Source organism: Microtus pennsylvanicus, chromosome 13 (genome assembly GCF_037038515.1).
Source record: "Microtus pennsylvanicus isolate mMicPen1 chromosome 13, mMicPen1.hap1, whole genome shotgun sequence".
NCBI classification, from domain to species: domain Eukaryota; kingdom Metazoa; phylum Chordata; class Mammalia; order Rodentia; family Cricetidae; genus Microtus; species Microtus pennsylvanicus.
Window position 1 is genome coordinate 20811361 of NC_134591.1, and position 15393 is coordinate 20826753.

The following is a 15393-nucleotide window of genomic DNA, read 5'->3' on the forward strand; positions in this document are numbered from 1 at the left end:
ATACATTCTGCTGTAAAGGCCACATGTGTATCTCTGTAGCTCATATTCTGTTACATTGATATGTTGCACAATACACACTCACTATAAATGCGTTTGCTTCTTCAGAGTGTCATGTTAGATGGTGATTTAAGAGGAATCAAATTAAAATGTAAAATTAATTTCTTTATAAACATAATTAGTCATTACTCGGGGAAATGTGGGGGTGTGAGTGTGTGGGTACTAAAAGCAAAGGGATCTAAATCAAGTAATTTCTAAATAAATATTCAAAAGCTACTATTAAAAAGTAATCTGGCTGGGAAGAGGCAATGCTGTGTAATAGCTGGACACAAATAAATGCAGGCAGGGAAGAGGCAGCTGCTAAGAGACAGTGGCTGAATGACTTCCACAGGGGTTGCTTGTGACATCAGAAGCCCATGGCCAAGTCATTTCAGAAATAGTCCCGAAAGACCAATACCAGACATTTATGTGACACAGTATTTTCAAGAATTCTTCATACACTAAAATTTAATACACCATTCCGATCACATTCAGAACTTGAAATTGAAGGATCTGTGGAGTTCTGTTTGTCATACACACGCTCTTCCACCATAGTTAGAAGCCCACCTGGCCACAAGATTCAAGGGGGATGTGAGCAGAAGATGTCACCTATAAACCGTTTCCCTTCAAAATGACTTGCAAGGTATTTGAGACTTACTGGGTTTCTCAGTAACATCCCCAGATGGCCTTTGCCTCTAAGACTGTTCATACATTTTCCTCAAACTCTGGGAAATGGCTTGGTTCCTAGTGCCTGAGTCCCCTCCGTGTATAAACTGCAAAGAGAAGCATCAGGGTTCACTCTTTAAAGTCGGGGAACCCACAGTAAAAGCTTCGTGTGAGGAGTACAGGAAGAAAAGAAAAGATATGGGCCATCAAGCAAGTTGCTTCCCACATCTACGGCAAGAACCATTCAAAAGAATCAAAACGTTTCCTACATCTCAAAGGCAGTTTCAAAATATGCAAAATCCTTTTAGAAATCCCTCTAACTGAGAGCTAGGTGTTACAGTGTGTGCCTGAAAACCCAACACCCAGGAAGTGGATCCAGAGAGTACAGTTATTCCTAGCCATACAGCAAGTCTGAGGCTAGCCCAGACTACATAATTCCCAGTCTAAATACAAGTGAAAAAAAAAAAGAGTGGGTGCTACTTCCCCTTTATGTAACCACTGAACATTTCCATATTGAGCAACCCCCACTTTTTCTGTTGGGGTTTTGCTTTCAGAGGTAATCATGGGACAGCTTCAGAAGCTGAAGGTCAAGGGATGAAGGACTCCTGGGAACCAGCTGGTAGGGCGTGTCCCTCTCCGTGCTCCGCCTGAGCCGTGCAGTGGCATTCTTCCACCTGCATCACCATCTTGACCACGGGGATTGGGCTGGTGCAGTTCAGCCTCAGGCGCACGGTGGTGAACTTGGCAGGCGAGCAGTGGGAACAGAAGTTGGAGGGGAATGTCTCCGTTCCAGGAAAATGAATGGACCCGCATTTCCCAAAGCAGAGGTTGTTCGGCACAACAACTTTCTCACAGTCTTCGTGGACAATTGTCTGAAAGGCAAACAGGTTGGGTCGTCTCAAGGCATCGCATGACACAGAAGGATGATTTAGAATGACCTAAATTGGGAATGCACTTTGTGATATCCAAGACAGGGAGTCCGTTAGGGACAAAGCCACCTCACCAAAGCTTTCTTTATCATGTGACTCATCATCATAATAATGTAATAATTGTGTAATAATCATCACATCAGTTAGCCTCTAAAAAGCCTAAAGTTAACGTGAAAATAATTTCCACTATAAACACCATACTTTAAAGATTTCCGTCTAGTTGGATATAACCAGTTGGAAACAAAAAGCTGTCCCGGCAGCCTTCTTACTTAACCATATCATATCCCACCGTTCTGTTCTCTATAGTGCATTGTGCACAGCAGTTTTTCAGTAAATACTGGTCAGTTAACCATGGAATAGGCCAGAGACCATGAATTCAGTTCTGTCCTGTTTTATTTGAGCTGTGAAGCAGTCAGGGCTACAAAGCAGCAGAGTCATGATGTATATACCTATGTTACATCACCTTTGCTGCTTTTCTCATAACTCCAGATACCCAGTTTTATGTGTCTTCTAAAATATGAGTCAAACGCCTTCATTTTAATTTAATTAGCAATAGAATTAAAAAGTAAGAATTTCAAAGGGAACTTGATTGCCCGAGTCTTAGGAGCAATTTTCTAATTGCACACGGACCGGCAAAGCAGATATTATTACTTGATGATTGACTTGCCATTGCTACACAGGCAATTGCCTTAGAATACTGCCTAGTTAATCGGCGGTGTTACTAGACTGTAAAATTTTAGTCTCTCCTGCACTGCTTCTGGTTCAGTGTCTTTTTGATGCATTTTCTCTACTTTAACTTGGCATTTGGAATGTAGGCATTGCCAGGACTGGAGAAAGCAGAATACGAGAATGTTCCTTTGTCTTAAGAGTACAGAACTGGTCCTGGTCACTACAAATTAACCAGCGCAGGTAAGGAAAGAGATGTCATTTCACATTACGGTTATTTCTGATAACCTAAGAGAAACATAAATTACACTCTAAATTATGTTTTGCTATCACGATGCCAAGAAATGATAGTGAGAATCACAGCCTAGAGTTTCTGCAGGGGCATTTTCAAGGTTAAATAATTTCAGCAACTATTTAAAGAAAATTGTCATGGACCTGCGAAGTAGTAAGGTGTGGGCATCAGAAATGAAGCAGGGCACCCAGGGAGATAGCTCCAGTTTGATGTACTTGCTTTTCTACCTCTTCATGAATATGGAGAGAAGCTGTAAGGTAGTTCTGGCAGTTGCTCTGAATTCTCAGGGGCCTGAGAGCATAACCTTACTTTTCTATATGGATGACACCCAGTAAAAATACACACGTTCAACAAACTCTGTGCCTTCAAAATGGTGACCACCAAGACTGACCGTGCCACTTGAAGCACTTCCAGCATCCAGGACACAAAGGAGACGTGAGAAGGAAATGAGGGAAATGAGGGAAATTAATCACATTTTGCCAAATCCCACAACGAATACCCGAGGACCAAATGGAGAACAGGCAAGGCACAGTCTCTTGTCAGCCTCTTTTGCATTTGTCCTATCTGTCCCCAAGTCTTACAGACTCTGGTTGTTTTCCCCCTACAGTGCATACCTGGTTGAAGGGCACTGTCCTGCAGGTCTCTCGATGTACTTCGTGGCTTTTGATGGGCAAGACGACCCCCTGAGAGGCCGGGCCCTTCCTGAACATGAAGCGATGCCAGAATTTCTTGGCTTCCTCCTGAAGAGGGGACCTCTCCGCTTCCCTCTCATCTGCTGGCTGAGTAAGGGCCTGGATCCCCAATGAGACATGATCATTTTCCACATCCTTTCTGGAGTGAAGTTCCATCTCAGGTTTCTTCCAGAGTCTTCCAAGCCTGGACAGCATCTTCTCTCTCTGCTGCTGGCCTTCCCCAGCCAGACTGGCGCTTAGGAGGTGTGGTACTGCCACAAACAGATCTGGCTTGTCTTCTCCCTCCTCACGGTTGGCCATGTGGAGATCTCTGCGACCCCTTTCCAGGAGCACAAAGGAGAATGAGCTCTGGCAGCCGTCCACGCATCCGACTGCCTTCCCCAGAGGCAAGAGCACAAGCAGCTGAAGTAAGAGGAGATACATGCTACCAGGGCCCAGAGACTGAGATTAGGTTCACAGATGGCCAGGCCCAAAGGAGAGGGGCTCTCTCTGTAGGACTGCAGCCAGGACATCCCATATATGCTACCTGCCGGGTAGGGTGGGAAGGCAGGTGGTCAGCAGGCAGGCAAAGCAAACACATTAAGTGTTTGCTTACATTATGCAGTGCTAATGGTGTCCTGCCTTCACTTGGTTCTGTATTTTTGAAGCCCCCCAGGGAAAGCCGGGGGAGGGGTTAATTAGCTGGTGGCTTAGCTGTTGTCTGAGACTTAGGAGTGGCTGGGCTGGCAAAAACAACTTGCTCTTTGTCTGAATTCCTCATCATTGTCATTAGAAGGAAAAACAGAGCCAGCAGCATTTGCTTCGCATCTGCATGGAGCTGGGGTAGAACAGACGCCACATGTGTTCGCTAGAGAAGCATCGCAGGCAAAACAAAACAAAAAGGCCATGTTAAGCAAAAGCCCAGGCCTTCACAGGGGACAGAGAGAGAGAGAGATAGAGAGAGAGAGAGAGAGAGAGAGAGAGAGAGAGAGATCAGCTTGGTGGCACAGCAGCCTTCTTTGCCTTCTCTGTATTCACATGTGGACGGAAGCCTTTGGTCATAGCTGAGTTAAGGGAATACATCTTCCTCATCCACACATGGAGACTCAGAATTCTAGAGTTAATCCTTTCACATTGAGAAACAAACACTGAGTGCCAGATTTCACAACTGGCCAGAGATCCGCAAACTCTTCCAGTTGTTCGCCACAGGATCCCGAGTGACAGAAGCTGACAGCTCATCGATCAAGGGCCATAATGTGTCCCTCAATCCCCTTCATCATCATTATTATTTTCTCGTCTTTAACGGAGCCAGGCTTGAGAAATGTGGAGTACAAATCCAGGTTTGATAAATTGGGGGAAGGGGGGAATGAAGCTGGAGTGGGAGGTCCTTACCTGACTGAATCCACATCTGCCGCAAATCTAAGTAATTGGTGATCAGACTCAATAAAGATGGAGACAGACACAATTCTCCAGGGACTAAGGGGTTAAGTGGCAAATGATAATTTGAAATTAGCCCTGGGTACAAGAAACAGATCAATACCTTGCAATTCGGTCTACCTTCCCAAAATAGTGTCCCAACTGGGAAGCCACACCTTCGCTTATCTCTCTTGTCCCTTCTGTTTAGTCACACAGAGGTGACCGGGAATGTACTCTCCCTTTGTTTAGCGTGCACGTTCTTTCTACACGTTCCCCACTGGGACGTCTTTCCAGGCATTTGTGTTCTTGAGTTCTCCGAGGCAAGGCCTCCCATAAGCCATTTGCCAACTACGCATACATGGGTTATCATTTTACTAGAATTCTAAAAGACGTGTACTTGACTTGTTCCAGACGCCAATGGTACATTCCCTGATGTTCACTGAACGGACGCTGCTCCGTACCGCAAGAACATTAGTGTTCGCCATTTGTTTTAGTCTTTATAAAAACTTGCCTGATACTTGAATTCCTCGGCTCTTCTCAGTTGCCCAATGCAATGAGCCCTCCAGAGCAGCCATTAGGCCTTCTGGTATTACATGTGGTATGAAAACCAACTAGGATGTATCTTTTGGTTCCTGTTTAACTTCACTGTCCAGTGACTTAAATTCCACTACCATCAGTCACATAGGGTCTTGCCTGACCCAATTGAAGCGCTAATCCAGGGATTCTACCTGGGGTCTCATCTTACCTGGCTCTGGAATTGCTGGCTATTGGACCAGTTGGAACAATTTCTGTTGAACAGACATTTGTAGAAGACGTTGTGGATGAAAATTCAAGATGGATACTAGAAAGTGACTAAGATGCTAAAGACTGGCTCCCGCCTTACACAGGTTAACTATGCAGGGCACAGCTCTCTAACTTTATTACCTCTGGGATACCAGTCATTCACTTAATTTTCCTTTGGTCTTAGCTTCCCCTCTTCTGGACCCAAATTTTGGAACTCATAGTTGCCAATTACAGATCAATCCCGGAAAATTTCTTTTGGCTCTTCTGACCCTTCCTGCTGCTCAAGCCTGCAAGTACCCTGACTGACAAGAAGCCTCCTGCAGAAGAAGCACGAAATGAAAGGCCGTCTCCAGTGTCTCTTACAACTCAGAACAGGGAGCTCGTCTTTCTCAGCGCCGTAGATTCTCATCCTTTCTATTTTCCTCTAAACATAGGATACAAGTAGTATCATAGGAATATGAGATTTTAATGCAAAATAAGGCAGAATATTTTTTTAACATTTAGTTTAGCTTTTGTTCTGTGTGTGTGTGTGTGTGTGTGTGTGTGTGTGTGTGTGTGTGTGAACATGTCTTCAACATGTGGAGGTGAGGACAGCCTATGGAAGTCCATTTTTTTCTACCATGTTGGTCCTAGGATGAAACTCATGAGGATGAAGCTCATCTGCAAGTGCCTTCACACACTGGGCCGTCCTGCCAACCCTTTTTTCTTATTTTTCAAGCATCAAGAACAAAGGTAGAGTACATGGTTTCCCTTAAAACCATTTTCTCAGCAATTTAATTTAGTAAGTTATTTAAAATGTAAAACTATTTCTAACATCATTCCCTGACCCATCTTACAGAAATAGTATATTCAGAAGCAGCTCCTTCCCCAATTCTGTCCCACGCCCTGGATTCATTCATTCATTCATTCATTCATTCATTCATTCATTCATATGATGTATATGTGAGTCCCAATACTGGAGAATCATAGGGACTAATGATAAGGATGTCCTTTTCCATGGCTAGTATATGCTGTAGTTTGTAGAGTTATTTAATTAATAAAAGTGTTATTTAGTCAAAATATAAGAAAACTTTAGGTAGACACCGTTCTTATACTAATCAGGCTTTATCAACTATTCCCAAATGCCAAAACACATCGGACTGCATACAGTTTCTCTTAATTTTATTCAACAAGTATCCACTTAGCACAAAAAAATATAGTAGACATTGCACATCTTTTCTTTCTTTTAGAGTAGGTCAGGAGTAACCAGATTCAATAATATTAAAAAGTGTGAGCCTTCCCTAGTTCCTTCTCCCTCATAGACAATCTGTCCTTGCCATGATCAGCTGCTACCTGAGCTTATGAATAGTTTGCTTTGGACACTGTATGTCTCTAGACTTCACCAAGGACAATACTGCCTCTTGACTTGTCATTCAGAGTGGCCTCCGTGTCCACAGGAATGGATTGTGACCGTGTGATACTGATAACCTGGCATGGGCATCACATGGATGCCCACCCAACCCTGTTCTCATACAGTTGTTCCGGCATCATCTCGTCCTGCTGTATCACCATAGCACACAACTCTAACCAAACAAGGTTTATGTGAACATTCATTTAGCATCTGTCCCTTCTCCAGATTTTAGTCTGAAAAAGATCAAATAGATGGGTTCTTGCCACCATCTCAGGATGTAAGTCAGTTCATTTCGCAGTGCAAATGCTCAGAAGTACTGGTTTAATGAATGAATGAGGTCACCAATTAACTTGCATCTCCGAATCTTCTGGTCCTCACTTCCTGTTATATCCAGCTTGAATTCCATGGTTCATAAATTTGGATTTCTGTACTGTTCTCTATTCCTGGCCCTTTGCTCTGTAGACATGAAGTTATCCACCTATCCTGGGCCCACGGCAACAGTACAACCATACTGCTGCCAGAGACAATGGGAAGATGGGACGAATTGGTTCTATACAAAGTATCTTTCTCTCAACTCTGCTCAGCACTCTTTTATTACTGTAGTAATCTCTTGGTTTTCCATATAAACCTAAACTCTAATTATCTAACCCCCGAGTGCTCTGTCAATTATCTAACCTGCCCTCATTTTCAGCAACTGACCTTACCCCTTCTTATATGGAGAAAGACAGAAGTCACCATATAACAGTTTCTTACCTGTGACCTCAAACCCTGCCAGTTCAGTGTGTCCTTCCCCGTCCCCTAGAATCACATCCTCTCCACATAGCTCCAAAGCAAGATCTCCTCCCTCAGCATTTTCATAGTGTGGGACAGCCTCAGACTCGTTCAAACGGTCTTCGGTGTTCTCATCTGCTCAGCGATGGGTGTTGTAATCGGAGCGGCAAGGCTGTGTCCCCGCCACCCAGCTGCCCACATGGCTAGCTTATGCCCTGAAATAATTACATGGAAACTGTATTCTTTTAAACACTGCCTGGCCTCTTATTGGCTAGCTCTTACATATCGATCTAACCCATTTCTAATATCCCTGTAACACCACGAGGTGTCTTACCAGGGAAGATCTTAACCTGCGTCTGTGTCCGGTAGGAGAATCATGGCGACTCCTTGACTCAGCTTCCTTCTCCCAGCATTCCGTTCTGTTTACTCCGCCTTCCTAGGGGTTGGCCTATCAAATGGGTCTAGGCAGTTTCTTTATTAATAAGAAATCACTCCCACATCAGATGGGATTGTTGGTTCAAATCCAACCTCTGTCTTCGTATCTGCTTGTATAGCCACACACTGAAGTCTGGCCTCTATTTCTTTAAAACCCTCTCCCTCCTTCGAGGACCATCTCTGCCTTCCTTAATTTTTAAGCAACATTTAAGTCATTTTTTTATGAAGTCAGTCCTCAGTAGACTAAGGTCAGAAAGGAGCATCAGAAAGAGGGTGAAAAGCCATGAGGATCTCAAAGCTTTCAATTACAAGAGCAGCCTGCTGGCGGTCCTGAGAAAGGTGTTTTCTATATAATCTAGGAAGTCCCCCTCTCAGAGCTGAGACTGGAGCCGTGTGTGCCGACTTGGGGCTAATTTCTTCATTCAGTCGTTCAGTGACAGGTAGAGCTGGGCTTACTAACGTGCATCTTCTTTACCACAGAGATGACTGTTCAGGGTAAGGCCTACCATTCCTGGGGTCTGCAGGATCCAAAGCTCCAGACACGGGCATTTTATTGAGCACGTTTTCTGTTTCATTTCTTTTCCTGGCCCAAGTTCTACAGTTAGTTTTGTGATGTTTGTTTCAACCTCCCAAACGTAACAGCAGTGTGGATGGAAACTTCTGACAAGAGTCTGGCTGGACTGTGCTTTCTGAGAGGGGTCTCTGTCCTGGAGGACTTTATTCTTAATTCTCCATGCTTAGACTCTATTTTAAAATCAAATTTCCACTAAATCTGGAAGGATTCAGAATAAACCATTCTTTATTTCCCAAGCTGGCTGCATCTCAGAGTGGGTATCTGAACTTTGTCATACAGCTACGGTTTGTAGATAACTCTCAGGGGAAGGGTTTTGACGCTCCTAAGAAAGGTAACTCAGGCAGAGGAGGACGAGGTGACTGCCAGGTACCGCTAGACAGCTTGTGGGTTGTTGTGCCCCAGTTGGAAGATGGAGGTGGTGTATCACCAACAGACAGCGCAGGGGGCATCTGTCTGAAAACGCTTTCCCTCCTGGCTGCCTCGCCAGTTTCTGCTTATACAATGCAGGCAGCTTGGGGGAGCCATATTGTCCCTATAAGCTCATAACACATGGACAAATGATTAAAAACACATGGAAAACAGTTCCGCAGCTAAGCTGCAATTCAGATGGGACGGAAAATCAACTTGCAAAGCTTTCAGCTGACTCAGGGCCAAGTGTAGGACAGAATGTAGGAGGAGTTGCCAAAAGAAAGTTGTGTATGTGTGCATGTGTGGGGGGGTGCAAATCATGGATCAGAAACCTAAAACAATGACGCCTTGTATTGACAGCCCTTCTCCGAGGCTCCCCAAGAGCAGGCACCAGAATCAACTCTTTGAAAAATATTAAAACCTTTATTTCATGAAAGGTTTTGGACAGATTTATATTTTCTACCCTCTATAAATAAAAGTTGGCTTTACTATCTTGGCAATACCTATGCAGAAACATAATCATAAGTACCTGTAACATAAATATTAAAAAATTACACCTACTATTACCTCTAGGTGTGGGAATTAAGTAACAAGATGGTAGGAGACAAATTGTTAAAAAAAAAAAAAACAGTGATAATAAAATGGAAAAATTGAGCAACCTCCTGGCCAGGGTTTGCTTTATGCTGTTTGCCTGAGCCTGGGCCCAGGTTGACCATAAACTCAGGAAGGCTAAGACACATTTACACAAAGTTCAGCTTAACTTAATGCAAAACGCTAAGAAGGCTTATTGTATTTGGTCACTCAAATGGCCTGGATTCTGCTGGGTAGGAAAGCAATGGGCAAAGGCATTTACTGGGAGACTCCCCTGCTGGTAATTAGCTTCTCCCCCGAATCCTTCCTCACTCCCACACAGGCCCAGCCACTGCTCTTTTCATGCCTCGCCCCATTTAGATGATTATTGATTTGGTGCAGGATCTATAAATACATCCTTTCCCATACATGCAACAAATGTATGCTTAAATGCTAAATGCCAAAAGAAATTTCAAACTGTGGCTCCAGAAGCCACGCTCAGGAAATCGCTAACACCCAAGCTCAGCCCATTAGCACAGCAAACACTCCTGTCAGGTGAGACATCTTCCCTCCATTTAGTTCTTATTAGAATGGGATTTGTGCACCACAGTTCTTATCTGAAAGCAAAGCATACTGGGACTTTCAAACAGGACTTTCTTAGTCATCTGGACGTCTCCTAAAAACAGTTCCACACTGAACACAAATGCCTTAACACATGGGAAAGTTATCACTTGTAATACAGAACCTTAAAACCCCAGTTCTCACCCACCCACCCCCACTTCCTCCTCCTGGCTGCAGTTAGTCACTGGTGTGATTCTGAGAAGAATTATGCTAAGTGAAAGAGAAGGGCAAAAATAGGAGAATGCAAATGTAGTCCCTTTATAGAAAACTCTAGAAGTTACAGCCGATCTGCAGTGACAGAGTCCATCAGGTATTGCCTTGAGATGGAGAAGCAAACTGGACATAGCAAGAGACTGAAAGGGAACATGAGGAAAGTTTTGAGAGATGTGGATGCATTCACTACCTCAATTATAAGAAATGACATAAACATATTATACCAAATGATATATGTTAAGTGTAAGTTTATTATCTGCCAATTATATACAGTGTCAACAAAGTTTCTTAAAGGAAAAACAACTGTAGGTGGTGGTGACACATACCTGTAATCAGAGCACTTGAGAGGCCAAGCAGGAGGGTGGAGAGTTCAAGGTCACCCTTGGGTATACAGTGAATTTCTAGACAAGTTTGGGCTTCATAAGACCTTTTCTTAAAACACACACACACACAAGTCCCTCATAAATACAGACAAAAGTGTCTGAAAAAACTCAAGAGCATATGCAAGTGGATAATACATCTCAACCAAGACACCACTGAGACAGCGAAAGGACAAGCCAGGGATTGAAAGAAAGCATTTTATTATTTAGAGTAAAACTCAAGCCCAAGAATTTTTTAATAGGGCAGATAATTGAACAGGTATTTCATGAAAGAAGATATATAGATGGCAAATCCACACATGAAAATATGACATGAACACTAGTTACCAGGACAACGCCAGTGCAGCGCATGGTGTGGTAGAAAGAGATGGGCACAGTAAATGCTGGTGAGCGTGTGGCAGAGATGAAACCCTTGGGTTCTGGTGGGAATGGAAAGGGGAACAGACAGTGCATGATCCACCCTTGGGAGAAGCGAGCACCCGTGCATTCAGAGACTAACACGTGAGTTCGCAGCAGTTTTGTTTGTCACAGCCCCAACTCTAAGCAGCCTATACATTCACCACTGTGTGCACAGGTGAACAAGCTATGTGGGTATCTCTACAAAAGAACAAAGCAAAAGAGCTTTTGACATAACAAGATCAGAAAATTTCAAACTACCCATTGAGATGCTTCAGTTGTAACACGATTTCTTTGGCTTGCTTATGCTTTTTTTATTGAGCTTTAATAGTTTGTTTCAGAGACTTCATCTATTTTATTTTGATTCCTGCGTTTACTCTACTAAACTATGCATGATATTTCCCGTTATTGCAACAATGACTGCAGACCTTAGTGTTGCACGCTTCATTCCTGGTATTGGCAATCAGTGTCTTTCCTTCCTAATCAGTCTGGCTAGAACTTTACATATACTTCTTTTTATCAAAGCATCATTTTGACTTCACTGATATAATCTACTATTCTTCATTCTTTTCATTGGAGTGCTGGGGTGGAACCCAAAACCTTTCACAGGCTAGAGTAGCCCTCAACAATGGAGCCTTTGGGGTTTTGAATCATGGTTTTACTATATAGCACAGGATTAGTCTTGAACTTGGAATCCTCCTGGCTCTGCCTGTATAGCCCTGACATTCCTCAGTGTTCTAGTATGACATTTGTTAATTCCCTTCTTTGGCCTCTTTCTTGTCCACTTCTCTTTTCTTTGAGACAGAGTCTCACTATGTAATCCTTGCTGACCTGGAACTTGCTATGTAGATTAGGTTGGCCTTGAATTCACAAAGATTTGACTGTCTATGCCTCCCGAGTCCTGAGATGAAAGGCATGTGTCACCACAGCCAGCCTGCTTCTTCTTTTGAAGGTAGAAAGGGGTTATTAAGTGAAGATCTAGTTACTTTTTAATATAAGGTCTTACTATTATAAAATTTCCCCTGAGCACTGCCTTAATGGCACCCCACAAATGTTGACATATTTTCATTTTTTTCCAGATCAAAATACTTTTAATTTTTTTATTTTATCCATAACATACACATTAAAGAAGTGACTGACCATGCACAGAATCTTCCAGGAACATTTTTTGTTACTGATTCCTAATTCAATTCCATTCCATTATACTCAGGGAATATACTATACTAGTCTTGAAAATATGCAGACACTTTATTTTTATGCCCTAAAACCTTGTCTGCTTTGGTAAATGTTCACATGCACTTAAAGACAGATTCTGATACTTCTGGATGGTTCCAGAAATCTCAGCTATGTTAATGCAGTTAGCCATATCCACGTTTCTACATCCTTATTGATTTCCCCCACTACTCATTCCACTAATGTTAAAGGAGCATTGACATGTCTGACTGTGACTATAGATTTATCCATTTCCCGCCTATCAGCTTTTGCTTTACATATTTTTAAACCTTCTTACCAAGTGTGTGGATGTTTCAGATCACAAGGCTCCCTTACTGATGGATCTCTTAGCATTATGAACTAATCTTCGTTATCCTTGGCAATATTCCTTGCTCTAAAATTTATACTGTCTGACATTAGTATAGCCACTCCAACGTTGACTGGGCTTAGGATGGCATATCTTTTTCAACTCTTCTACTTTCTATGGATTTGAGTATATTAAAAGTATGTTTCTTAAAGGGAGTATGCGGTTGGGTCTGAACATAGTTTTTCTATTCAGCAAGTTGAGCCAGGCCGCCCTTCTGAAGGCCACAATGCAGGTGGAGCAGGAGGGAAGGCGCACAGGGCAGCGCTTCTTGGAAAGCGTTGTGGGCACCATGAGGCCGCTAATGGAAGTGTTGGTTGATCTTTGTTCCTTTCTGTCTTAAGATAAACTGAATTTTATTACCTAGCAGAGTTTAGGGCCTATAAAAACTGTTCAAAATGAACAGTTACGCCTAAGTTATGAGGATAGTATATTCATTTCCTGTGTGATCCTACTCTAAAGGCTTGTAAAATTAATTTCATGAAAATCATGGTGTTCTGGACATTACAGACAGCCAGACGCACTTTGCTGTTGGTTCTTTGCCATGATTGATGGGGAGGAAAGAGAAGATCAGTAAGGCAGCCTTGCTGATTTAAAATGACGTCAAATTTCGTATTCCTAGCCCGTGCATCAATAATACAAACAAGCAGACAGGATCTGAGTGAGCACCAGGCAATCAAATGGAAAGTGTAACTGGGTAAACACACAGCAAACCCAACATCCCATTTCCAGCTCTTGAAAATGGATTTTATGTGGAGACTTTCATAGCACCTCAGCTTGGAATTCATCAGGTTAAGGTATTCTCTTCGGGGTTGGCGATGGAAGTCAGTGACAGAGTGTTTCCCTACTGCGTGCTGGTTTTAATTTCCAGCACCTCAACAAATTATAAATCCTCACCTCAATAGTGTTTAGTGGATTCCTGCGTTGTATAATCAGTACCACTATTTCCATCCCCTCAGAGGAAATTCTAGATCTATTGCCAGTCAGTCTCAACCCTTCAAGTCCTCTGCCCTCTGGCCCACTTTAGGTTTATAGATTTGCCTGTTTGGGGAATTTCATATAAATAGGATCATACAATATATGATTTAGGGTATATCTTTCATAATCTTTATAACACTATCAAAGACATTGTACGTGAATACAATAAAGCCAACTTTATATTACTATTGGAAGAGATTCTGTCTACCATTTGTGTGTGTGTAAGAGAGATTGAGAGAGAGAGAGAGAGAGAGCATGCTCATAGAGGCCAGTATGTATGTTTGAGGAGAGGGTATGCACGCAATGTGTGTGTGTGCGTGTGTGTGTGTATGTGTGTGTGTGTTTACATATATAGAGGCTAGAGACCAAAGTTGCTCTCCAGTGTTGTTGTTCAGAAGCCGTCCACCAGTGCCTCTTACTGGGACCTGGTCTTATTCTTTAGACTAGCCTGGCCAGAGAGTCCTAGAGACATTCCAGTCTCCTCCTCCCCAGTACTGGGATTACAAGCACCCCCCCACACACACACACTCTGGCTTGTTACAAGGGTGCTGGTTAAGAACACAGGTCCTTCTGCTCATATAGCAAGCTTGTTACTCATCTATGTCTCCATCCTGCTGCCTGTCATTCCTAAGATGCCAGGCCTGGTGCTGATTTCACATGATGACTTCAGAGGATCTCAGTGTTCTCTGTAAAACGTGAGTAGCAGATAAGATGATATCGAAGGTCTCGCTTTAATTTCTGTTCCTCCAAGAATCTATCTTAGAGACACAAACCCCTATTGTTTAAGGGGAAGTTTAGAAAATGAATTAACTATATTTAAAATCTTTGATCCTATCTCCTTAGTGGAGGCATGAATTTGATCATGCTGGTATTAATGATACTTGGCATTGATTATAAGCTTAGGAAATGAGTACCCTTTTTTTAATCTGGAGAAATATAACAGAAATGATCCTGAATAGTTTGCCCTTGAATGTGTTTCCCTCCTGGTCTGAAGAGAGATGATATAAACACCAGGCTCCACTGTAACTTTCTCCCTGTTCAAAAGCTCCCCGGGTAAACTGGGCAGTGGTGGTACACACCTTTAATCTCAGCACTTGGGGGGCAGAGACAGGCACATCTCTGTGAGTTCGAGGTCAGCCTGGTCTATTAAGCAAGTTCCAGCACAGCCAGGGCTACACAGAGAAACCTAGGCTTTAAAACTTCCAGAAATTTGCATATAAGCTCTGTGTTTTTCTTATTCCACTCCCTACCATATCTCTTGATGCTTAAGACCATGCCAGGTGTAGAGCTGATGCTGCATACTCGCTCTCACTGAATAAATGCTGTATGAACGCACAGCAGTTAAGAGCTAACAGCTAGTCTAACCAACGACAAGGTACAGACGTGTGGAGGTTTCACACCCATCCCTTCTCTAAAAGGGGTAGCATCATTAAGATATAAATTGATAGCGACACACACCTGGCACGCCAGCACTCAGGGGACTGAAGCAGGAGGGTCATGAGGTCAAGGCCAGCCTGGGCTACATAGAGAGAGACTGTCTTGAAAAAGCAAATAAAGTGGCAGAAGTAAAACAATACCTGGGAGGCCCCATGGAAAAATGGGAAGAACTAAAGGTACGATAT

The 15393-nt window shown here is 43.0% G+C and overlaps 1 protein-coding gene across 1 annotated transcript; it reads right to left on the reverse strand.

The window, feature by feature from the left end:
- Positions 1–1289: 1289 nt before the first annotated feature.
- Cer1 (cerberus 1, DAN family BMP antagonist) lies at positions 1290–3704 on the reverse strand. Its single transcript, XM_075946937.1, has 2 exons — positions 3204–3704; positions 1290–1574 (listed from the first exon to the last, which is right to left on the reverse strand). Exons 1-2 carry the CDS (start codon positions 3702–3704, stop codon positions 1290–1292), a joined length of 786 nt encoding a protein of 261 aa, XP_075803052.1.
- Positions 3705–15393: the final 11689 nt, after the last annotated feature.

What these genes read in the sequence shown, in the direction of transcription:
- Cer1 (XM_075946937.1), bottom strand. Translation starts at nt 3,704, where the DNA reads ATGTATCTCCTCTTACTTCAGCTGCTTGTGCTCTTGCCTCTGGGGAAG. An exon ending in GGACAGTGCCCTTCAACCAG is followed by an intron (nt 1,575 to 3,203) that starts GTATGCACTGTA and finishes TTTGCCTTTCAG; the next exon opens with ACAATTGTCCACGAAGACTG.